At 38.7% G+C, this 26,422-nt stretch overlaps 1 protein-coding gene across 3 annotated transcripts in view; it reads right to left on the bottom strand.

Moving 5' to 3' along the window:
• LOC120413937 (uncharacterized) overlaps nucleotides 1-26,422 on the bottom strand; it is a 159,301-nt gene that overhangs the window by 123,301 nt on the left and 9,578 nt on the right. For all 3 annotated transcript variants that reach the window (XR_005604992.2, XM_039574934.2, XM_039574935.2), the window contains exon 2: nucleotides 20,346-21,736. Coding sequence is in view for 2 of the 3 variants with exons in the window: in XM_039574934.2 (XP_039430868.1) it covers nucleotides 20,346-21,366 (1,021 nt within the window). In the remaining variant the exon portion in view is untranslated. The remainder of the gene's footprint in view (nucleotides 1-20,345; nucleotides 21,737-26,422) is intronic.

Raw genomic sequence — 26,422 nt, 5'->3', positions numbered from 1 at the left:
TATTAAGTTGTTTCTAGCAGTTTCATGAGCATCCTTGAATATATCTTTCATTGAACAAATATAGTCGTCATAATTTAAATCTGAATCATTAATTTTATAAATTGTGCTTGGTATAGTAGCTTTTCTTCCATACAAAAGTTCATAGGGAGAATATCCAGTTGATGAATTTTCTGTAGTGTTGTATTCAAACATAAAATATGGTATTAATTCATCCCAACATTGTGGATCTTTGCCAATAAAATTTCGTAAATAAACTTTCAACTCTCTATTTGATCTCTCTACTAAGTTAGCTTGAGGATGATATGCACTTGTAACGATCTTTTTAATGTGTAATATTTTGCATGTATGTTGCAATAATTTGCTTACAAAGTTTGTACCTCGATCGGTTACAACTTCTTTAGGAGCACCAAATTTACAAACAAAGTTTTCGACAAAAGTTCTAGCAACAGTAGTACTTTCTTGGTTTTCCATGGGAGCTACAATCAAAAATCTTGTTAAATCATCTTGTATCACAAGCCCACAATTGTTTCCATTATTAGAAATTGGTAACATAACCACATCCATATAAATTTTATCAAAAGGTTCATACGATGTTGTCGTAATTTTCATTGGCATCTTATTTGCTGGCCATATTTTATTCTTTTGACAAGAATCACATTGCTTTACATAATTCAAAACATCTCTTCGCATATTTTCCCATGTAAATAGAGGACTCATTCTTTTAATCATTCGTTTACCTCCGACATGACCACCCAACGGTGCGTCGTGAAAATCTTTAAGCACTTGATCTCTGTCTTCTGGCTTTACATAAATTCGTTCATTTTCTGTTGCATATAGTGTAAATGACTTTGAAAGTTTCATTGCAAAAAATCGTAATAAGTTTAGTTCCAACTCTGTTTTAAATATTCTATGAGAAATAATTTGTATAACTGATGCATCTGTAGCAAAATCATTCAAAATTAAACCCCAAATTTTCTTTTGCGGGAATACAAATATATTTTCATTGGTGTAATCCTTAATACCATGTGGAAGGTCAATGTATTTACTCAATTCTTTGTGTACCGTAACACTGTTTAATATCATAAATGTAGCTTCGGCTTGTTCAAATGGTATAATATTTTTAGAAAATTTTAAAACGTTAAAATCGATATCTGTATCTTTGAAATCCTTGTAGGTAAATGTTTTATCGTTGCTATCATCGTCATTATCTAAATTTATGTCAATGTTTTGAAGTCCATTCATATTATTATTCCAATTAGTTTTGTTTCTAGATAAATTCTGTCTGTTTGAAGTATTTGTTGAGTTTTGATTATCTGAAATATTTTGTCTATTTTGTTTTGCTTGTTGACGAGTTGTAATTGCTACTAATTTTGATGTCTGTTTATCATCTGCATGAATTTCATCATTATTTAAACGTGAGAGAAAATCTGCAACCACATTTTCCTTTCCTTGCTTGTAACGAATTTCACATCCAATGCCTTGGATTTTCAAACGAAGTTTTGTCAAAGTTGGTGAAGTTTCCTTCAAATGCCATAGAGCTACCAATGGTCTATGATCTGTGTAAACGATAAAATCTTGGTTATAGATAAAATGTTTGAAGTGGTCTACTGCCCAAACAATAGCAAGTAGTTCCTTCTCAATAGTAAAATAGTTTCTTTCAGCCCCGATAAGCGCACGACTTGCGTAAGCGATGGGGTGATCATTTGACTTCTCATTAGTAAGAACTGCTCCGATAGCATAATCGCTAGCATCAGTTGTCAAAACAAATTTGTCATTATAGTTCGGTCTAACTAAAACTGGTTCTGAAATTAAGTAGTTCTTTAATTCTTCAAATGCATGTTCACATTCTTCTGTCCAAATAAATTTCACATTTTTCTTTAATAATGCATTAAGTGGCTTACGTTTATCTGCAATGTTTGGAATAAATTTTCCATAAAAATTAACAGTTCCCAAAAATGATCTCACATTTTTAATCGTCTGCGGCCTTTTCATGTTTTTGATTGTATCAATATTTTCACTAGTTGGTCGAATACCTTTTTCATTAATAATATGACCCAAATATCTGACTTCTTTGTGTAAAATTTTACATTTTGATGGTTCAACTTTTAAATTATGTTCATGCAATGCATTCAAAACTTTATATAAATTTTCATTGTGTTCTTCGATAGTTCTACCAAACACAATAATGTCATCCAAGTATACAAACGCATTAACTGGTTGTATTTCATAAATAAGTGTGAATGTAAATTTTTGAAATGTTGATGGACTATTTTTCAGTCCCATTGGCATTCTTAAAAATTCATAATGTCCTAAAAATGTTGAAAAAGCGGTTTTCGCAGCATCCTTTGGGTTAATTGGGATTTGATAAAATCCTGATTTCAAGTCAATGGTTGAGAAATATCGAGCTTCTCCAATACTGTCCAAAATTTCGCTAATAAGCGGTATAGGGTACACAAATGGTTTAGTAATTGTATTTAGGTCTCGAAAATCCACTACAATTCTGTAGCGTTTGTTGCCTTCGGCGTCTAAGTCTTTCTTTGGGATGCATAATACCGGTGCATTCCACGGACTTTTACTTGGGCGTATTATCCCTAATTTTAGCATTTCTTCCACTTGTTCTTCAACGTGTTTCTTGGTAGCTTCAGGAAATCTATATTGTCTTTTATTAATTGGAATTTCAGTTGTTGTCTCTATATCGTGCATGGTTAAATTGGTATAAGTCAACTCGTCACCCTCTAAATAAAATATTTCATTAAAATCATTCAAAATATTATTAATTTCTTGATTGATATCGCCTTTCAAGTGGTCTGTTTTAACCAATTCATAAATTTTTCTCATTCTTTCATTGCCTGTAAGTTTCTCATGCTTCATGTTTTCAATCACATCATAATCCCGATCATTTTCTAAATTCATCTCTTTTGGGTAATCTTGGTTATCATCATCAATTTCAATTTGATCGTCATAATACTCTTCAATGCACGGTTGGATTCTGCCATTGCAGCCATTGTCATTATCATAATTATTTCCATTATTTTCATCATAATTTGTATTAAAATTGTCATAACTGTTTGCTCCAATACCTGTCATATTTACTTTGTTTATATTTTCAATGTCATTGTTTCTAAATAAATTGGTCATTGCATGATTATGATATTGCATATTTTTTGTATCAGGCGTTCGTAAAACTATGTAGTCGAAACTTTGACTAATATATAAGGTGTATTTCTTTAGAAAATGTGCTCCAAGAATTGCATCATCAGCGAAATGCTTCAAAATGTAGAACTTTTCCTCGTATTTTGAATTTCCTATCAATAAAATCATATTTACAGATCCTACTGTATCTTCTGCTATTCCATGAACCCCTCTAATGGAAATTCTATCGTTGAAATCAATGTTAGTTAAACGCATATTACTAACCACATCCCATCTTACAAAATTGTTACATGATGCGGAGTCAATTATAAATTTGTGAAATTTTGTTGGCCTTGCCAAGGTAGCAATATTTGCATAAAATATCGAATCATTATTGAAATTGATTTTTAATGTTTCATGTGGTGGAATGTATTCTTTAAATTGCATTTTAAAATTATTTGGAATTTGATTTTTATTGCGTCGACTATTTGTATAAGTTCGTTTTAAAGTGCTCTTTGCAGTATTCGTTTTATAACATTCATAAAATTTGTTAGCTTGATAATTATTTCTTTGATTAAAATTTGTATTTTTATTGTACCTGAAATTTCTGAATTTTCTGTCAAAATTAAGGTTTGAATTTTCAGTACTAGCAAGTAACCTTTGTTCGAGAGTTCTTAAAGACTCTCTGTCAATTCGTTCATTTTCTAAAAATTCTAGCAAATTTTCTAACTTCATATGACGGTTATTCGTGGCAATTTCTTTGATATCATTATTTATAATTCCAACTATAAAGTGGCTTTTTAAGCTATAAGCTGTAAATGAATTTTCGTTGTAACTTTGATCAATTTTTATGATTTCGTATTTTATGTCAAGAACTCTTCCTGCATATGATTTAAATGATTCATCCCGTCCTTGTTTCAGAGTTTCAATTTGTTCAATTATGCTACCAAAAGTAGTTTTGATACCAAACTCTCTAATTAAATTTGCCTTGGTTTCTTCCCAAGTGCTTGCATAAATTCGGTTTATACGTGCTGCTGCTTTAAATTTTAGTTTCATAAAAACAATATTTAAAAATTTACTCTGATCTTCGCCTTCAGGAATTTGATCAGCATAATAATCTATTAATATTAAAAATTGCTCCAGTGAGTCTAATGACCCATCAAATTCTGGAATAAGCTGGATTATATCCGTCATCTCCAAATTCGCCATCATTAACGGTGCACATCAACAAGAGCTTTTGCACCAAGATTTTTGTTACAGATATTTTAGTATTTTCGAAACTACGGGAACTATCGATATAATGTTTTATTCATCCCCTAAAGTACTGTCTACTAAGTGATTTACAACAAAATTTGCCTGTTTTTACAATCAGATTTGTGCAGGATTGGGTCCGTAAGTTTGTCAATTTTGGCATAAGAAGACAACAACTTCCTTGGTTGCTGTGCACCCTTTTAAGCGTGTTTTTAACTATTTACATCAAATTTCGGTATAACTTTTGTTTACTCACCCTAAACTGCCAGATTTCCATGGTCGTCTTCTTGGGTGTCCGATGTGGCTGATTTTCGTCTCCAGTTGGTCCAGATGATCTCGTCATTGTTGAATCCCTAATGCTGTCCATCGTTGGCCGGTTTCGAAATTTTCGATGCTTCTGCCATTGGTCGAGCCCGTTTTGGTTCCATATCGTACTGCTGCACATTTGCTTCCATCTTAGAACTCCTCACATAACATTTTCTTCAATTTAACTTTTTTTTTACACTATTTTAACTGTTTGTTATTTCGCGAAATCATTTTGTTCATTAACTTTCACACATAGTCACATTTTCAACTCTCGGTTTTGTCCAATCATAATGGCGTGTCCAAACACACACAGCGTTGCTTTCCGCTAGTCACCACCTGAACGGCCCGAGCGGTTTAGGCTTTCAGGATTTTTGTGATATTTACTTGTAGAGTCAAAACAGATCAGTAAACTTCACTTATTTGTATATTACACTTTTTAAAGATTACATTTTTGCGGTAACACTCTCAACTTTTACGCGCACGATCATATCACTCAACTATTTGTTGCTAATTTCATTAAGACCTTCGTCGAGCCAATTCTCTACGTTGAAGCCAGACTTGTCCTCCAGACCTCTTCGCCGAACCATGCCAGACCCGAACTCCTAAGTCCCGGGTGGACTCTTCACGGCGGCTAAGTCCCGGCGGACTCTTCACAGCGGCTAAGTCCCGGCGGACTCTTCACAGCGGCTAAGTCCCGGCGGACTGCGGCCTCCACCGCTAAGTCCGGCTGGACTGGGGCCTCTGCTACTGGTGGCTGCTGGCGGGTCCGGCTGGTCTGGGGCTTCTTCAGGATCTGGAACTGGACTGGGCTTGAACTGGCTGGAACTGACTGGAACTAACTGCCCTCCTCAAGAATTTTGGGGTTTTTATAGTCAGTCCCCGAAAACTCTACTAAATTTTGTTCTACTAAAAGTGGTCCGTTTCGATGAGAAGCATCGATGAACCTCATGAATTAAATTATGCAGACCTCTGCAATTCTTCATGACTTTCCGTATGGTGTAGTGAGTACACCTCAAAATCGGAAGTCATGGGTTCGAACCATTGTCGTGAAACTTTAAATTATGTTATTGGAATATCAAAATTATGTTCCTAAAACATTCTCAAAAATGTTGGTCAATAATGAGAAGGTCGAATTCTCCATTGAACAAACATGCCAATGAATTTGGTTAAGCCACACCCTCAATTTCCCCTGTGTAATAACATCGCACATTCATAATTGAAAGCTTAACCATTTTTTTTGATTGCCTAACAATTGGCGAAATTTAATAAAGGGCTTTTCAGGTGAGGATGACTCATGATCCACACCTGTACATAAGCTTAATTATTTGTCGCGCAACGCGAGTCGACGGGTAAAATTATTTATGCTTGCGTAAGCGCGCATGGTCAGAACTGTGGTGAGGATCGATAAATGGACAAATTTAATGATTTAAATTTGAGGTCGCTGCAATAGAAACAGCAGAAACTATTAGAAAATATTTGTGTGTAATTCAAATCATAACATAAAACTTCTTTAAATTTTTGCATTCTTTTGAAGTTGTTTTTTTTTCTAAAAAATATTTTACTTGAAGTTGAGCATTCTATGATTAGGAATGCTTAAGGAATACAAATTGGTGTAAAACGATTAGCTAAACTATTGATAAAGATTTTTTTGGAACATAGTAGTTTTGTGAAATTGTCGAGTATTTAAAAAACATGTGTTATCACTTTTGAGATATATGAAAAAATCCCGATCATTTGATACCCATTCAATAAAAAAAAACTTGAATTTAAAGTATTTAAAAAAATACGTAGCTTTGCGATTTTATTTTTCATATTTTAAAAAAAGTGTTATTACCAGTGTTGGTATTATCGCGCCCTCGCGAGAAAATTTTCTCTCTCTCGAGTTCTCGCCGCGAGTCTCGAGCTGCCGAGAGAAACTCACCGATTTCCCGTGCTCTCCTCCGTTCGCGAACGGGCTTCCTCGCGAGCCAGAATTGCCCGTTCGCGAGAAGTTGAACGTGTTAGAAACGAACAAAAAACAACACAGCGATAGAAGTTACAACTCTATACCATCTTCTGGTTCGTATTCATAACCCTGATAAACAAATTGCTAGCTTGGGGCGAACGGCTAGCACGAGGCGCTCGCGAGCGCTCGCGGCGAGAGCGAGAACGCGAACGAAAATGCGAGCGCGAGCGAGAAGAGAAAAGTACTACAAGTTCTCTCCCTCGTTCGCGAGCGAGAAATGCTTTCCTTCTTCTCGCTCGAATTCCAACAATGGTTATTACTTTCGAAATGTATGAAAAATTCCATACATTCGATACCCATATTGCAATTTTGTTGTTGAATTTTTGGTATTTTCTTAAAAAATACGTAGTTTTGTAAAAAAAGAGTGATTCACAAAAAATATTATTGCTATCGAAATGCATGAGAAATTTCTGATGTTTTGACACACAAGACATGACGTACAATAGGATTCTGGACAGCAAACACAAACATACCACCAACAAACTCAACCGACTGACGTCCACACTGCAACTCAAAAGTACCGCCAGCATATTGTTAAATACTGAAAATTTGAGTATTTATTCGAAAATACGTAGTTTTGTGATAATTTTGAGTCTTTTAAAAAATATGTGTTTTAACTTAGGAAATGTTTGAAAAATCCCGATCATTTGATACCCATATCGTAAAAACTGAAAATTTTAGTTTTTTTTCCTAAAATACGTAGTTTTGTGAAAATTTTGAGTACACAAAAAATATTATTGCTATCGAAATGTATGAAAAATTTCCGATTATTTGATACCCGTAATGTAAAAAACTTTTTTTTTCAGTATTTTTCCGAAAATACGTATTTTTTAAATTTTGAGTATTTTCAAAAATGTGTGTTATAACTTTCGAAAAAAATCCCGATCATTTGATACCCGTATAGCAGAAACAACAATTTTGAGTATTTTTTAGAAACATTGCATTTTCAAAATACAGGTAAATACGTATTTTTGAGATTTTTTTTCATGTAATCATAATTGCAATAGATAGCTGACATCATCCCGATTCCAAAACACTATATATATTTTTTAAGTTCGGTTCATTTTTCATAGGATTATAGCCAATGTCTTCCATATATCCAAAATCCCATAAGCGCTGTGCTTCAGTTAACGCAACTTCACGAATCATAACCGGGGCAGTGCAAAACCGAGGCGTGCAAAACCGGGACATGACTGTACTTGAATATTTTTGGGTTGAATATGAATCTTTGTTCGAACTACCGTAAGCGGGTGTGAATATTGATTTGGGGTATGAGATTTGGTTGAAGTGATTTTTCACGGATTTTGCAATTTCTCAGGTTTTTCTTAGATAAACTTAATTCTGTTTAAAGGTTTGTGAAGGGACATTTTAAGAAAACTTTGCTTAAACCTTTTCTAGACCAAACCTTGTAATTTTGGGAGATGTATAAAGTTTAGATACGTTTGAGGAAATTACTGAATTCGGTAAAAACTAACCGAAATTCGGTTATGAAGTTCACATTGTTCATCGCACAACCGATATTCGGTAAAATGTTGTTCATTTTGACAGATGGTTTACCGATCTAAACATTACCAATTTTTCAACTACCGAATTCGTTAAAAAAGAAGTCTAGGTGTGTAGTATGTCAATACGATTCCCTCGAACATGCAACACTGTTGGATGACTTGTTTTGATTCAATCTGTGTGTTTGAGCATCATTTTAGTTTCATTTGACCAATCTAAGGGTGATGGTAGAGATCATTCAATTCTAGCGCATTTTGGGAATATGTTATTTTAAACTATCTACACCCAAAATTCAGAGTCGAGATAATCGTTCTCTCAAAATTTATTGAGGGCTCAGTGCCAAAATCGATAGAATAATGGTACCAACTCACACCATCACAACAAATGAGTTCATTCGTTAGTTGAATCAATAAATCTCCAACAAGTGTCATACATCGACTTCTGACTTCTCCTTGGTCACCAAGCTGTGGTGGCCGAGGCAGCTAAGTCATTGGATTGGTTTGTCAAAGGTCTCTGGTTCGATTCCCGTCGTCGACACTTTTGGTTTTTTGTTTGACGGATGAACTTTTTTTGCAAATGAACCTCGAGAGAATAGTTCTATCGCCCATCTCGAGCTGTGTTCTCTGCGTCCGTGAATGGTACCACTATTCTCTCGACTCGAGACCATCATTCTCTCGGACTAGCGCTGCCAGTTTTGGGTGTAAGAACAATCCTACGCTAAAAGTTTTTCGATATCATTCGTTATGCAAGTTGTCACAATTGCAGGGTATGCCAGGATAGCACTATCTGATCGGAACTACATTTTGTGTGAAGAGTGACAACATTGCACGAGGTTTTTACAGTTTTTTTTTATACATCGGGATTGAAATCAAAATTTTAATATCTATGAAGGTCATAAGGAGGTTAGAATCAAATGAAATTTTGTTTTTCAATCATCGAGTCCATTTTACCCCAACCATCATTTCGAACTGCACCAAATGCCATTCCAAAGTGGTGGTAGACGACATGTGCATCAAAGTTGCTGAGCCAAGATCTTTTCCATCAATGAACGGCAGGCAAGCTTGGGCCCAATCACGCTAAACCGCTCAACGCAGCTCAGCCCTCACCAGTCGTCAATTGAGATGTTAAAGATGTTGAGTGCGTAGTCAGAGTCACTGAAGTCGTTGACGATCAGCGCTTTAAGCTTGCCAACAATTGCAAATGATTGTTTAAACGGTTCTGCGTCGGTTGCCGCCTGTGAAGTATGACTTCCTGAGTTGGATTTTTTTGCTATTGCTGGACCACTAATGGGAACTCCACAAATGAGTCCACTAAAGAGGCGGGAATTTATCACCCACTTTGCTGTAATCGATTTTCGCGATCGATTTCGAGCCAAATATTTGCCAATTTCGGGTTCTCAAAAGGTGATTCCTCCCTGAAGTGGGCATTAAAATATTATGCAATCAACGGGGACTAATCGATTTCTGTTTGTCTCCCGTGGTCACGATGGTTTTAAGCTTTGAGGGTTAGCACCACCGGCTAATGGTGTGACAACATCACACCATGCTGTGATTTGGCGAGATTTAAATTTGGCACCGCTCAACGTGGCGAGAGATGCTGGGGATTGACAAATTCTCCGCACCAGGAGGTCAGTGGTCAATGGAAAAGATTAAATCATTAGGACTAATAAAATTAATTACAATAATCTTATGATTTCTTGAAAAGACTGAGTGAACTCCTGTTCCTTATCAAAAAACCATCCCACATGCAAACTTTTCTTCGATCAGACACTCACTTTTGCGCGTTCATTGATAATTACAGAGTCTGTCTACGCACGTGAATGTGCGGCGAAAACTGTCTGCAGTCTCTCCGACCCAGGTTTAATCAACGCCGCCGAGCAGCTGTAATCACGGGGTTGTTTGCCAAATTTTGCAACCTCACAGTTAGTCAGCAACTGATTTAGTCGGTCAATTATGAACTCTTGCAGCGGCGCGATTAAGAGGGGGTAATCACAGACAAGTGGTTTAATTTTAGTGCTGATTTGAATTTAAAATTATTAAAACTTCGAATCTTCTTATCTTCTTTTTTGAATCTTTGAATCTTTGAATCTTTGAATCTTTGAATCTTTGAATCTTTGAATCTTTGAATCGTTGAATCTTTGAATCTTTGAATCTTTGAATCTTTGAATCTTTGAATCTTTGAATCTTTGAATCTTTGAATCTTTGAATTTTTGAATCTTTGAATCTTTGAATCTTTGAATCTTTGAATCTTTGAATCTTTGAATCTTTCACCCAAAACTGGCAGCGCTAGTCCGATATAATGATGGTCTCGAGTCGAGAGAATAGTGGTACCATTCACGGACACAGAGAACACAGCTCGAGATGGGCGATAGAACTATTCTCTCGAGGTTCATTTGCAAAAAAAGTTCATCCGTCAAACAAAAAACTAAAAGTGTTGACTACGGGAATCAAACCAGAGACCTTTGACATACCATTCCAATGACTTAACTGCCTCGGCCACCACAGCTTGGTGACCAAGGAGAGGTCAGAAGTCGATGTATGACACTTGTTGGAAATTTATTGATTCAACTAACGAATGAACTCATTTGTTATGATGGTGTGAGTTGGTACCATTATTCTATCGATTTTGGCACTGATCCCTCAATAAATTTTGAGAGAACGATTATCTCGACTGTGAATTTTGGGTGTTGAATCTTTGAATCTTTGAATCTTTGAATCTTTGAATCTTTGAATCTTTGAATCTTTGAATCTTTGAATCTTTGAATCTTTGAATCTTTGAATCTTTGAATCTTTGAATCTTTGAATCTTTGAATCTTTGAATCTTTGAATCTTTGAATCTTTGAATCTTTGAATCTTTGAATCTTTGAATCTTTGAATCTTTGAATCTTTGAATCTTTGAATCTTTGAATCTTTGAATCTTTGAATCTTTGAATCTTTGAATCTTTGAATCTTTGAATCTTTGAATCTTTGAATCTTTGAATCTTTGAATCTTTGAATCTTTGAATCTTTGAATCTTTGAATCTTTGAATCTTTGAATCTTTGAATCTTTGAATCTTTGAATCTTTGAATCTTTGAATCTTTGAATCTTTGAATCTTTGAATCTTTGAATCTTTGAATCTTTGAATCTTTGAATCTTTGAATCTTTGAATCTTTGAATCTTTGAATCTTTGAATCTTTGAATCTTTGAATCTTTGTTGCTTTCCTCAATTTAATTGTTTCTAAGATGTAATGCAATAAATTGAGGGTTCCCAAACAGACGTATCAAACCATCTTATCAACCACTTTGATTACAACATTTACTTTCATTTGCGTGCCCGACATTCCCGACTCCAATTCCCGAGAACTCATCATTTCTAGAAAGAAAGAAAAAAAAAACCGCTGCTAGACGACGCCCCTCAACGCAAGCCACTTCACGCGGGTGTCTAAACCAGATGACAACTTGTTGACAGACAGCTCCGATTTAGATGTTTAGGACCTTTTCCTCTGCCATTCGTGGGAGCAAAATGAACCTATTTTTGGTGCAGCCGTGGTGCGTTTTTTGACAGTAGAACCCCGCTGGTTTGACATTTCTGTAATACGGCGCTCAAACATCTGTTATCAAGTCAACACGATTTCGATTAAAAAATGTCACATTTAAAGGTGTAAAACCAGCGGGGTTCCACTGTGCCACCTCGATTTGTGAACGTCAAACGACAATAGGGTCGACCCGCCAACAATTTGCTGCGTCGTGTGTTGTGACGGCACTCAAATTGCTCTTTTCTGGTTCATGATTTGGCGGCTGCTACGACTGACAGGCTGTGTGGAAGTGAGAGGTGAAGTGCCGATTTGTTTTGGTTGATTTTTCGACCACTTTCATCGCGGTTTTGCAGTGCTACCGACGGTCGATGATCGTTCGAGACGCACCGGTGTTCTGCATGAATACGCACACACGCGCAATCGTCAGATGGAAAGTAAACAATTTGCGCAAAATTAGAAAACAAACCAAAATTTATGAGAGCGTTTTGCGGAAGATCGCCACCCACGCAAAAGCGGATAAACTGTCAAAAGAAATTTGACGTTTCTGAATTTTGTTTGGACTTGAAACTTATTATTATTCAGATATTCACACCCAAAAAAGCTCCCAATCAAGTAATTCTTTAATCTGATTGTCTGTGAATTCAACGCATGAGACGAAACTTGACGCACACGCTTAAACTTTCACATTTGCAACACTGTTGCCACATGAATGTGTTTAGAGAGACATTGCTGAGAGTGTTGATATGCAGAGGCCAACATTTGTCACGGTCAACATGTTGTTATGGGATGCTCAATTGCACAGAATATGAGGTAAAGATCATAATAACTGTGGCAAAATACCAAATTAAAAAAGTTGTGTTGAGCACTCACTGAGCGAAAATTTTGATCTCACTCATACATTCGCAGGTTAAACGTCAGACGCCGTAAAACGGGCTGCATACCAATGTTTGTAAACAATGAGAAAAAAAATTGATGGTGCTCACGGAAACAACAAAGATACTCGTGAAAAATATCGTTTACTCATTGATGATATTTTCAAAATTCGTGAGAGATTTTCTTCATCGCGTTAGAAAAAAAAAACACAAATGTATTGATATCGAAAACGTGAATGAACTCGTCGCCAAAACCCAAACAAACCGGCCAAAATGCCGGCCGGCCGGCAAAAGTCTCTCGCTTATTCATGATTCATATCGCGTCTATAAATGACGGTCCGGACCTCGGACAACAAATTCCGCATATGGATGCATTTTTTGCCGCTGCGCTGCGCTGCAATTTTACACCCCCTCCAAAGGTGTGAAGGTGCAAGGAGAGAGGAGCTCTGTTGAAACAATGAGAGTTGCAGTCAAGGTTATGTATGATAAGGTTGGAACTTTATGTCATTTTGAATTGTTCTTGACTTTTCTACGATATTTTCGGAAGAGTCTTTACTCTGACGACAACTCTGCTCAAATAACTCCAAAAAAGTCACTCTTTTCCTAATCTCCCAACCTTAACCTACACAACCTTGCCACCAGCTGATAGCTGCTGAGCAGTGCATTTCGGGGTTGAGACGCCCGGCTGCACAACTGACCTGCCGCACATATTTTTCGCTTAGATTGCAGTGTCGCTCTCGATTTTTCTTCCTCTTCCTTTCAATCTGACACTCTCAAATTCGAGTATGAGCTCGTTTTTCACACACGACGCGCTTGTTGATAGACAAGTGGAGTACTGATTGGGTTTTGTGTGTCGCGGTATTGGTGCATGCACAGGGTTTTGATGCACCGTGCCAGACGATTATGGGTTAGAGTTGTGGTGGTGGTGACACTTTTTCGAGCGATGAGCGCACGATTGTAGGTTATGTCATTTGAGTCAATTATCGAGAGTACTCGAACGAGCATAATTACGCAGAGCAAGCTTGCGGGAAAGATCTCTTCTGAATTGCGTTTGACAGATGCTTACCTTTTGCGTAGTTTGCCTTGATGGAGCAAGGCAAACGATTCGGAAGGTTATCATCTGTCAAACTGGACCAAAGTTGAAGCCGAGTTTAACAACCTATCTAAACTTGAAAGAATTAACGATTTATGAGTTTTTACGAAGCCATGAAAAGCAGTCGACATAGTCGACATAACAATTTTGACAGCCGAGCATTAAGTTGTATTGAAACCTTAGAGAACGAAACGTATCCAATGTTTTTAAGGCGATCAACAGACCAGTCGACATAGTCGATATAACGTATTAGACAGTGTTTACATCGAATGTCTTCAAAGTCGGTCTTATATCAACTACTCCACACAAATTTACATAAATCTTAATTATGACGTCGACATAACCATTTGATATGCTGATATTGAGCAATAGTGGCCAGCTGGACAGCGTCAAGACTGACATCACTGAGCCGTCCAGAGCGCAATTTATTCCGCCTTTCAAAATTCCTCCAGACTCCGGGCCAAGCCGGCTAGTTCAACCTGAGAAAAGTGCCGTTTTGAAATCTGGTTTCCAGTTGGGTCCACCTGCAACAAGTCGGCCGTCGGCAACCTTGGCCGAGTGATAAGCCAGATCAGGTGGAAGGCAGTACTTAAGATTCGATTACGAAATTCCATCCGAAACGTTATGAAATTTGATCGCCGCTCAAATCAGTGAAAGTTCTCGTCCCCGAGAATCGGTCTCCAAGTTCCATAAATCATCCGGCTCGATTTGAATTCCCAGTTGAGCCACCCAAAAGCTCACTTGACAGTTGGACTCAATTGAGGTTTTTTTGTCCCGGGGTCGCGCGGCCAATTTTATGGCGCCCGCCAACTCGACATAAATCATATTCGAATAGAACGACGGGAATTGAAAAGTTTTCCCTTTCATAACTTGGCTGCACTCTGGGGTGGACAGCCCAGAGAGGAGAACTAATTGATAAAAATCGAATCGCCATAAATCATCGAGCCGGAGCGGGTTCTGGGAAGTGCAAGACCCGAAATTTCGGTCCGGCAGGTCGATGCACCCGCCGTTCCGGCTCGTCAAGCTTTCAAGAGGTCGTGATTATGCTCTTAATCCGTCGTAATCCTGTTCTAATGCACAACAACCGCGTCAACGCGTTAAAAAGGATGATGTGTGATGGCAATACCGCAAATCTTAATCACGGCGATAATCCGCGGTTGGCGAGTTGAGCCCCACTTAAGATTGGCCGTCCGAAGTGCACATTGACTCAATTTGAAGCTAAAGGTGGTTATAATTATGACGCAGGTCATTTTAGAAGTTTTTACGACGCTTTTCAGAGTAGTCGACATAGTCGACATACGAATTTTGACAGCTAACTCCACAGTCCACCAAACCCTGAAAGAATTAAACGATTTCAAAGGTTTCCCGACGATCTACACCGCAGTCGACATAGTCGACAAAACAATTTTGACCGTATTTCAACGCCCTTTGGATCGCTTTCCCACCAACGCAACCCTCCGCGCATCGCGGATCGATTTCAATCACCGCATTTATCGTTATTATAATTGACACGTTCACTTCTTCCTCGCTCAAGAGTGCCAGGACCGGTCCACCTTTGACGGCTAATGTGAGCAGGTTCGCAGATGAACCACTCAATCAGCAAGCCATGACGAGTCATGATCGCACGCCAAGCAATGATTGCTTGGATTAGCTTCTGCAAAACGGCAGCAGCACCAGATCATGAATGAAGACGGTGGAAGCGAGCGTTTATTTTCCTAGCCTGCTTTGATTGGAACTCCTCACCGCGCGCGACTCGTCGCGCAACGAGTGTGAATGAGCTACAAATTAATAGTTCGGCTTACGCCGGAGCAGGCCACTTTGTATGTCGACTCCGGGGTTCGGGATCTGCTGCGCAACCAAGTGTTTGTTTATGTTCGCGATCCTCCGGAGAGAAGACGCGCCAGATCCGAGACCGTATTGCACTGTTTTCAAACAAAACAGAAAACAAACTCTATTCTTGGTTGAAAACCTCGTTGAGTACGGCGTTCAAGTGGTGCGGTCGTCCGGAACCTCCGGGGATCTGGAGCGAGGGGGTTGAGCACCTACACACGTCGTCCCGAGTTGGTATGTCGGCTTGTTGAGTGTGGTTTTCACCCTGGTTGAAGTGGCTTGTTCAGCGTTGAGTGCCCGTACTGGTGCGAACTTGAGTCCGAGGGTGTTGTAAGGAAACTTGTTCTTTCTTGTACTATCGAGAAGTGACCATTGCCGCAAATCGACTGGGACAGTTGAGGTTTGCCGACAGGGTGTAATCAGCGAAGCGAGGGTAGCTAATCGGAGATAATTAATTTATGGACAGTTGTCTTTGGACCTGCAACTCCAGATGTCGCTAGATGCCGGATTTCTAGGTTTCTTATCAAATATTTAAGTCGACATAGCTTTCGGTATGCTTAACGGTATTATGTGTGAGGTGTTACAACAACGTCTGAACGACACGACTTTCGCTTAATACGTATAATTTCGTTCAGCTATCTCAAACCTCGTCCGAAAATCATACCTCCGAAATTCCAAAATCGTTGCTACTAAAGTTAGTCCAATCAATTTTCACCTCGCTAATGAAGAGGTGATGTTTTTTCTCACCCAACCTCTGGAATTGAGTTGTAAACCTGCATGTAAGGAGCTTGTAACGCGTCAGCTTGCGGCTTGGACCAACCAAGTGCCGCGTTCAATGTCCCGCCGGCACCTGTGTGCTTTCCCCAAAAATTTGGAGCGCATTCGGCGCACAACACTAGATCCACCAGATAAGATAACAGCTCCAACCGGCATTAGTAACCTACTTTTGCCGGAAACAACAATACCCGCGCGCCGAACCTACGCGAACTGTCCAAAAAAGGGAAGTTCTGCCGATGCAGCAGCATCCGACGTCAAACATGACCGGTTTCGAATCGATCAAAGGGACTCGCAGGTCTTTAAGTGAACGGGAGGAGGAGGTACCGCCGCCGGATTGATGGCCCGTGGTCCGTTAAGCTGTCAACAAGTCGCCGCCGCCGACCCAAAGTCGACGCGTCGTGTCAAAGTTCTCACGCGTTCCGAAAGATCCAAAACACGCCCGCATATATCTTGCGGACGTTTAAGCCGGTGCATTCCGTTGGAGGTGTTGGTGTTCAGGGAGACGGACAGAGATGCTAAATTTAGTATTTTTTGGTTAAAACGTCAGAATCACGAAAAGTTCATTATTTGAGGTTTGGCATACCAACAATTTAAACTTGACAGTCAGAATTTTAGGCATTTTTGTTCAAGTCTTCGTGAATAAAGTTGTTCATGAATTCATCTTCACGACATCGTGAATGTCATGAAAAATATTCACACTCAGGAGCTGCTGCGATACTTTTGGATACGTGTGGCGGCTGTCATAATTCGAGCCTCCAGATTTTTGACAAGCGACGCTCGTTTGGTGTCGGGCTGAGCGTTCGGTCAAAGTTAATGCACGTTGCAGGACGGCTATTTTACTGACTGACAGTTGGTCGAACAAGCAGTCAGTCAGTGTTTTTGTTTTGTTATTGGGGGATCAGCAGGGGGTTTGCCAAATATGGTGCATTGTTTTGACATGAGGGTTGAGGCTCTTGATTGTTTTTAGCTAGACAGGTTAGATGAACAGTCTATGAAAAATAATCTTTTTTTATTTGATAAAATCTCTTTATTTTCTAAACCATATTCTATTTTAAAAAAAAATAAAATTTTCCGTAAAATTCAGTCTAGTTGAAAATACATTTCTGAAGAAAAAAAAAAACGATTTGCGGTTGTTTGAATAGATTTATTTTAAATAAAATATTACAAATATTATTTTATGAACGCAAACTTATTTAAAATGATTATAAAACGCAGGAAAATCAATTTTTAATTATATTTAGCTGACTTCTTCTTCAAATAAAATATATTATGTAAAAAAAGATTTCCCTTCACAATTTTTCAAATATTGACAAATCGATGCCTCTGTCTAGATCCTAACTAGATAGGAAACCCAGCAAGCTTAGTAAAGAGAGCAAAACAATATATGAGCACAGTAATATTGAAAAATAGTTACGGTCGAATTTGGATTTTTTTTAATTTAATTTAATTTAATTTCACAAAAGTTTTATTTTTTAACATTGAAACTCGAACCAATTGTTTTCGAGATATCGTCAATTGAAAATTACACAGTAAAAAACCGATGGTAAAATCGCATGCAAAAGCATGTACATCACTTGTGGTTTGGTTGAGCGTTTTAGCAGAATGCATTACTGTGAATACAAAGAGACGAGTTGTTCCTTTTAATTCCGCTATATATTTTTAATATCTTGACAGATACGTATTTCGTCTACTACTTGCACTGACTTCATCAGTGTTCTGTTCTCGACAACAGAACAGAACGAGAACAGAACACTGATGAAGTCTGCAAGTAGTAGACGAAATACGTATCTGTCAAGATATTAAAAATATATAGCGGAATTAAAAGGAACAACTCGTCTCTTTGTATTCACATGTACATCACCTTTGTGAGTAAAAGCATGTAATATTGAATGAGAAAACGTGTACACGAAAAGCATGTACGGAAGAAAAAAAAATTGCACACCTTAAAAATATCAACAATCTGGTAAGAGTCACATTCAGATTACCAAGTCCGCGCCCCGTCCATCTCGGCTATTTTAACATCTTATAATTGTTGGGTTCATCGCCAGTATACTGATATGTTTCCCGGTACATCGTATACTGTATTAACCTTATAGGACGCATGGGGAACTTACAGCAAGACATCGGTTTTTATCCACAAAACTTCATAGCGTCAAGATAGCCGAGAGAGAAAGGGCGCGGACTTTGTAATCTGAATGTGATTCTCACTAGATTGATGATATTTTTGAGATGTGCAAGATCTACTTTATTTCTTCCGTAAATGCTTTTTGTGTACACGTTTTCTCGTACAATACATGCTTTTGCTTATAAAAGTGATGTGCATGCTTTTGCATGCGATTTTACAATTTTTTTTTAATTTGTAGGTGACACTTAGAAAGCTCTATTTCATGGATTCGAATTCTTTGAGAGGCTGTTTTTCAGAAACTTCTCAGTTGCTCAAAAATATTTTTTTAGAGGTGGCTTTCCGTCATATTTAAATGAAAATTGGTAAAATTTCCGTAAATGGTAACCTAAAAATTACTTAAAGCGGTGTATGTTAAAAAAATCATTTTCAAATTTGAATTACATTTTTTTACATAATTTTAGATATTTTTCAAAATCACATTTAATCACAATCACAATCACAACTAATACCTTTGGAACCAGATTTTGCACCATCATGCGATATGGCTTAAAAGATATCTTTTATAGTCCCATTAAACATATTGAAGGATTTTGAAAATTAAAAAATACATATTTTGGAAAACACACGTTCAGTCAAACACAGAAAAGGTTATTTTTTAGAGTGTAACTATTTTTTCTGAAAAGTTCTAATTATAATCAAAAAATCCTAACTCATGGTACAGATTTTCATATATTTACGTACATATGCTCGAAAAATTCTACGGACACCTGTATAGAAAAATTTACGATGCAAAATAGTTTTTTTTTTCAACACAGGGAATGCATGGACAAAGTTTCATCCAAATATGTTTGTTGAAAATGCTCAGAACGGTCAGTACAGAGCGGATTCGTTAATGGGAACGACCGACAGCTGTCAAACGCTTGAAAGCACGTGTTCGGAAATTTTCGAACAAATTGGTTGAAACGTCAACTCCAGTTTGACAACTGGTTTTTGGTTGAGTGTTTTCTAATTCGAATACGTTCGAATTAACGAGAATTCGAATTAGCAGACATTCGAAGTAGTGAAATTCGAAATAACGAATCCGCTCTGTACACTCAATACTCGGAGTTAGTCACTTTTTAGTTTGTACCCCGTTGGTTTGACTTAGTCAAACTGAAAAGTTACAAACTGTCACTTTTTACACAGGACTTACACATACTATCAAACAAAATGTTTGTTTGTAAAAGAAAGCTCTTTGTAAAAAGGGTGTCAAACTAAAAAGTAATCTCGTTTTTTTTTTGACAACAATTGGTGTCAAACCATCGGGGTTTGAGTGTAAAACTAAACTTGTTTGTTATTGTTTGATTTTTTATTTTATTTTTTCCCTTCATATTATTTTTAAAAATTGTTTAAATTGCGTGCTCTTATTTTGGATTGTACAAGGTCAAACATTAAAAACGTTTTTTTTTTCAGAATGTCAAAAGGCGACAAACGTCAAGATAGCACGAGCACGTTAAAGTGCAATTACTCCGCCTGAAATCGTTTAGGGAAAAAGGACGTTGGAAGAAATCGCCCCAATATTCTTCAGGATGCTTTCGATAGGATGGCTACGTTAGGGTTGCATTAGATGAGATTTGATTAGGTTAGAGAGTATAAAAATTAGCTCTTCAAAAGTCCTCGAACACATTATTTTAATAATAATAATAGACATCACACCGTCTTTTCAGACTGAATTTACTAACTAAACGGGACAAACACAGAACACCCAGAGGAGATGGGCGGAAATCGAACCCGGGCCGATGATGATTCTTCTAACGCTTCTAACCAGTAATCAAATAAAGCTCTCCTTTTCCTACTCAATTTCCACCCTTTCATCCCATTTCGCGGTCCATTAAATTGTGCAATCTAAACATTAAATAGGATCAAAGTGGACAGAGTATGCATTTGGTCTACTCACTGAACTCGCTCTGATCATCGTGCGTCCCGTTGACGGTGCCATCGGCCAGCAGCTGCAGGTACCGGTTCTTGATGTACAGCTGGATCTTGCGGTTCGCACCGGTAATGTGCGACAGATTCGCGGACCGCTCGTTGCGTTCTAGATTCGAGGTGTCGCTACCGCCAGCATCGGGACCCCCAGTCATTGGGGTCGTCCCATTTCGGTGATTTTGGTGGCGAAGTCTTCGGCCGCCGGTGGCGGCCAGCGTTCCCTCACCGGTCTGATAGTGATGCTGGTGGCGGTGCTGGTGATGCTGCCCGTCGGCACTGCGTTCCGCCCTCGAGAGGACCGGGAAGAAGGGATGGTGTCGGCGGGGGGTGGTGGAGGAGGAGGTTGGGGGTTTGGACGTGGGATTGAATACTGATTGATTGACGGCAGTGACGACGACGCCGTCGTTGTGGTCATTGACCTGAAGATCTACGCCGCTGCTAGGTGTAGTAGTAGCTGTTGCTGACGCTCTTTGGGACAGAATGCTGAAGATGTTGGTTATCGTCGGCTGATAAGTCGACCCAGATTCTACCGCGGGGTCACTACCACCGAAGGTGGTTACGGCGTTATCTAACCGCTTGGTCACCGCTGTCGCGGTTTGTTGTTCATTTGATTTATTTTTATCGATCGACGACTCAATTGGATAGCCGGCGGAGCTATTTTCGCGACGGGGTAAATTTAGCGTTCGTTGACTGTCGTCGTCGTGCGTAGACTCGGCGCGTGGACCACTTTCTCCGCTGTCAACCGGCCTCATCAGCAGCACGTTCATGAAGCGACTCAGGTCGCTCACTTTGCGACTCTTGTTGTTCTGGTGCTGGTTCTGGACGACGATGGCCACCGCCGGGATCGGCTCCAGGTCGATCTGGGGCACTGGTGGCAGCACCGCCGGCAGTGGCTTCGGCATCGTCGCACAGCACGGTGGCCAGATCAGTATCACCAGCAGGAGGGCTCCCAGCAGGGCCAGGGCCCTCCGTCGAAGTCTTCCGCTGAGCATTAACTCACAAAACTCTCACACTGACTCTCTCTCACTTTCTGTATAATCTTCACTAGTACGAGTGGGGGGGTTTCACACTTCTCACTGCTGCTTCTTCAGGTGATCATCGGATGCTGATCCAGATGTACCTGATTTTCGCGCTTCCGGTAGAACGATAGGAACGTCCCGCGCCGTTGGCCACCCATTGTCCTGGGCTCGCGCTCCAGGTCTTCGGCTTAGCCACTTTCCCGCCAAAACGCACTACAGTAGAGGCACTCGGTCCCGTTGACACCGGGGCAACGGGATGGCAACATTCTTCGAGGTTTGGGGCGATTGATTCGAGGGGTGTTCTTCCAAGGTTTTCGAGAGATCGACGGTTGTTCTGCGTTGTCTGTAAACAGAGAGGGAAAGTGTATTATTAAACAGGGTCGTAAACAATCGCGCTGAACTTCGGAGGTTATAGACAAGAATGTACTCGTACACACATTTTAGTGGATTCTTGTTAGGAATTCTTCGTCTGTGATAGGTTAGAAAGTGGATAAGTGAAACATTCTTGTTTTGGGGTGAAGGAACAAGGCTGATGACGACAACGCTTGTTAGTAAGAGTGGCGGCGCGCACTTGAAAGTGTAATAAAATGATCAAAAATAGATCAAACCACGAAGGAGAAAGGTATTTGTTTTCATAAATAATATTTGGTTTAATTGGCTGAGGCGGCCATCTGAAATGAATAAGGAAGATTTTGAGCAGAAGTGGTCTAAACAACCACTAAAACTTGGGTTTTTATTTATTCGGATCGATATTCATTTGAATCACTTGAATTGAATGTTCAAAATCATCTCCAAAAACTCTCCAACCCTCGGTGGTTTGACAAAGTCAGTTAGGTTCTTTTATACAAACCAAAACTGTAAATTCTCATGCAAAAGTGAAGAAATGGCCTTAATTTAACCTCCCAAAATACCTTGCGCAATCAAAGTTCGACACCCGCCTTGGACAAGCACTTAAGGTAAGTCCAGGGAAGAACCTCCTCCCGCTCTCTCGATACAGAACTTGATTTACGAGACATGGTCGAGAATTTATAATCGTTTTACGTGTCCCGGTCCGCGGACTCACCCGACAACTTAATAACGCTAATGAAGCGTCATCCCCAAAAGTCCGAATTTTTCAATTAAACTTTCCCCAGGGACCACTTTTTTGCTGCTCCTCCTCGTTCAAGTCACGCATGGTTTTTTTTCGGGGGGTCCTCCACGTGGTCATCCACCGACAGACGACGACGAGAATTGCTCACTCATGAACCGCCGTGAGAGGTCAGGATCGGATCGGTTGTTTTTTGCGTGTCAAGTCACACGCCCAGGCAGTGCATCTTGGGGGAAGCCCCGAGGCCCGATCTGCCTGCACGCACCTTTCTCGCAAATCGAACTGACTGGTTATTACCCGGGCCTCGAGAAAAGCACTTGTTGCCGGGCGGAGAGGGATGATTCGAGACTGAAGATGCAATATGTTGTCTTAAAAAAACGATAAACATAAAATGTAATTGAAACATTCCAAAATTATTCTACTTCGATTCCGGTTTCTCAGAATTTGCCAACTCCGACTTCAGAGCCCTGGTTTTAACAATCTCATCTTATTTTCTAGAATACTTCCTGAATTCTTTATAAATTAGAATGAATCCCAATTGTTTGAAATAAATTACAAAATCAAAATGTGCTTAAAAAGTGAGTAAAACATGGAAATATTTGGAGTGAATTTTGAACCAAATGATGAAATTTTTGACAAAATAAAAACAAACATGAAAAAATCTAGAGACATTATTAAAAAAACATCTAGATTTTTAAAACCTGCATTGAATATTTTAAATATTTTTATAAAAAAAACCTTTTGAGTTTTTAAGAGCTAATATTGGTGCACAACTTCATGAACATATCCAAAGTTTTTTTCAAAGGCCCAATAAACAAAATTTTCATTGTTTTTTGGGTGTTGTTGAACACTTCTGCCTAAAAAAACCCAATAAGCAAAAATTGCAATTTTTGGATTTTTAGGAACTATTAAAAAACTCTAGATATGCAGCCATATAGATAAGTTTTGTAAGCAAGAGTGTATCCCCTTCACCCAAATAACAGTTTACCTAAGGTATGAGAGGGATATACTCTTGTTTACAAAACTTATGTACCTTAATGTAAAGTTTGCAACAATATTACACCCAAAGAAAAAATCTGCACCAGTGCACAGTGTTCGGAATGGCAAAATTAAGTGGAATAAATTGATAACTCCTTTTTTTGTCGTCCTAGCCAAATGGTGTCTTCGGAAGAGTTGTTGTACTTGATAAGTGCAATCTTTTGAAGTTATTGACATACAGGGTGACGACCTTCCAGGGTGTCAACCAAAAACTATCTTTGTTGGATGACGTTGTAGGGTTTTGGTGTCTTCGACAAAGTTGTAGAGGAGAAAATTTTATGAAAGTTTGTCGAAGGCGCCAAATTTGTAGCTCTTAATCTACTCGAGATATACGCCATTTTTGCAAAAATGGTCCAAAAAAGCACTTTTTTGATGATAACTCAAAATGTTTGCATTTTAGCGGCCTACTATGTTCTGAAGAGTTGTTTATAACATAAAATTACACATCTTTGCCGAAGATAGCAAAATGTTTTGAGCCTTTATTGAGGAGTTATAACCATTTTTAAGTGATTTTGAGCCTATTTTCAAGTTGCTATGTTTTCAAAATGGCGCATTTTGGCGCAAAACCGAACAATGCACCTGAAAGTACACACTTTCAACTACATTTCCTGAAAATATCTCCGTGTCTATCGGTGTCTATTTTTAGATATCTCAATTTGAATTTGACGGTTTTTAATCAATTTATTTATAATTTTTAAGCAAAATCTTATTGAAAACGTGGTAATAATCGGTAAATTGAAGGGTAAATTGATCGATTTTTATGGAAAATACATTGTCTATTGAAAAAAACGACAACTTTTCTAAAGTGACCAAATATAAAAGGAAATATTTAATTTTAAATACGAACAATTATTTAAAATTTTAACTTACATTATTTTTGGGCTAAACAAGTTTTTATTCATAATTTTAGAATGTGTGTCATAATTTTAAGCATAGACAATGTATTTTCCATAAAAATCGATTAATTTACCCTTCACCGATTATTACCACGTTTTCAATAAGATTTTGTTTAAAAATTATAAATAAATTGATTAAAAACCGTCAAATTCAAATTGAGATATCTAAAAATAGACACCGATAGACACGGAGATATTTTCAGGAAATGTAGTTGAAAGTGTGTACTTTCAGGTGCATTGTTCGGTTTTGCACCAAAATGCGCCATTTTGAAAACATAGCAACTTGAAAATAGGCTCAAAATCACTTAAAAATGGTTATAACTCCTCAATAAAGGCTCAAAACATTTTGCTATCTTCGGCAAAGATGTGTAATTTTATGTTATAAACAACTCTTCAGAACATAGTAGGCCGCTAAAATGCAAACATTTTGAGTTATCATCAAAACAGTGCTTTTTTGGACCATTTTTGCAAAAATGGCGTATATCTCGAGTAGATTAAGAGCTACAAATTTGGCGCCTTCGACAAACTTTCATAAAATTTTCTCCTCTACAACTTTGCCGAAGACACCAAAGCCCTACAACGTCATCCAACAAAGATAGTTTTTGGTTGACACCCTGGAAGGTCGTCACCCTGTATGTCAATAACTTCAAAAGATAGTTCTATCAAGTACAACAACTCGTCCGAAGACACCATTTGGCTAGGACGACAAAAAAAGGAGTTATCAATTTATTCTACTTAATTTTGCCATTCCGAACACTGTGCAGTGGATTAGCTGCAGAAAATGCTACATTTTATAACAGTTTTTGCAGCAAAGCTCATTTTTGCCTGCGTGTAAACATGTCAGCTATCTGCAATTCTCATCAACACATATAATGCTGGCGCGTCCCCGAACAACACTTCAGAGAGAAGAATATGTTGGTGCTCTGTCACTCACAATTCATCAAGCGTCCTTGGCGCGGTGGTAGCGTGTCGTATCAACAACCAAAAACATGATGGTTCAATCCTCGTTCTATTAAGATTTTTTCTTCAATGCAATCAATCAGCCGTCGGTAATGTCGATAATTATCGGTAACGGGCAAAAATGTCATACTCCTGTTTCGCAAAAAATGCATGAGGACAGATTTCATGCAGATTCTGATATACTTTCATGTCGCCATGCATCACAATCATGCTTTGAATGATTCTATGAAAGTTTTTAAAATTTTCAATGCAGGTTCAATGCAGGTTATTATTTTTTTTCAATTAATATTGTTGAAAAATTTAGAAAATTTTCAATTCAATTCAATTCGGTTTTATTTGTGAATAATCAAGTTACAATGAGTTCATTTAGGTACATAACAGAGTTTTGGTGTTCCTTTCAGCTGTGTTTTACATCGTATTTCAATCGAAAAATTATTACTTATAACTATGGAATAGACAAGAGTAAGAAAAAGTTTTCAAAAAACTTACAGAAAGTGCAATGGAAAAAGGATAGATAGAGAGAAAGCTTAAAACTAGATCACAGACAAAAATAATCAATTATAGATGTGCTTGATCATCAGCTCCCCGAGGGCCAGAAATTGCTCCGCCTTGTTACGGCAGCTCCGAAACCGCGTCATCATCTCCCCCGCGAGAGCAAAGAACTCCGGCAGGGTAAAGAGATCTTCCCCGGTGACGCCTTGCTGGGCCGCATCGCCGCTACCGGCAGCGACCACGCTGGCAAACGAACGCCCCCATCCAGGAGGGATCGCTGGGTTGTCCGCTGGAACCGTACGCTGGCCAGCTGCAGGAATGGCTGCGCTCGTATTTCACTGAGTTGAGTGGGACGCTGCTGCTTTCTTCTTCCTCTTTTCCTGCTCCTCGAGGTAGGCCTTGCGCGCGACGCATCCGCGGTAATTGCCGGTATGGTTGCCGTCACAGTTCGCGCACTTTACGCGCGGCTTAGTTTGTTCTGCGTTTTCCCCCAAGTCCGCCTTTCGTGGCAGTGCGCACGCCTCCGAGAGGTGTGACTCACCGCACTTCACGCAGC

Source organism: Culex pipiens, chromosome 3 (genome assembly GCF_016801865.2).
Source record: "Culex pipiens pallens isolate TS chromosome 3, TS_CPP_V2, whole genome shotgun sequence".
NCBI classification, from domain to species: domain Eukaryota; kingdom Metazoa; phylum Arthropoda; class Insecta; order Diptera; family Culicidae; genus Culex; species Culex pipiens.
The sequence above is the reverse complement of the archived record's forward strand: the minus strand, read 5'-3'. Positions and strand labels throughout refer to the sequence as shown.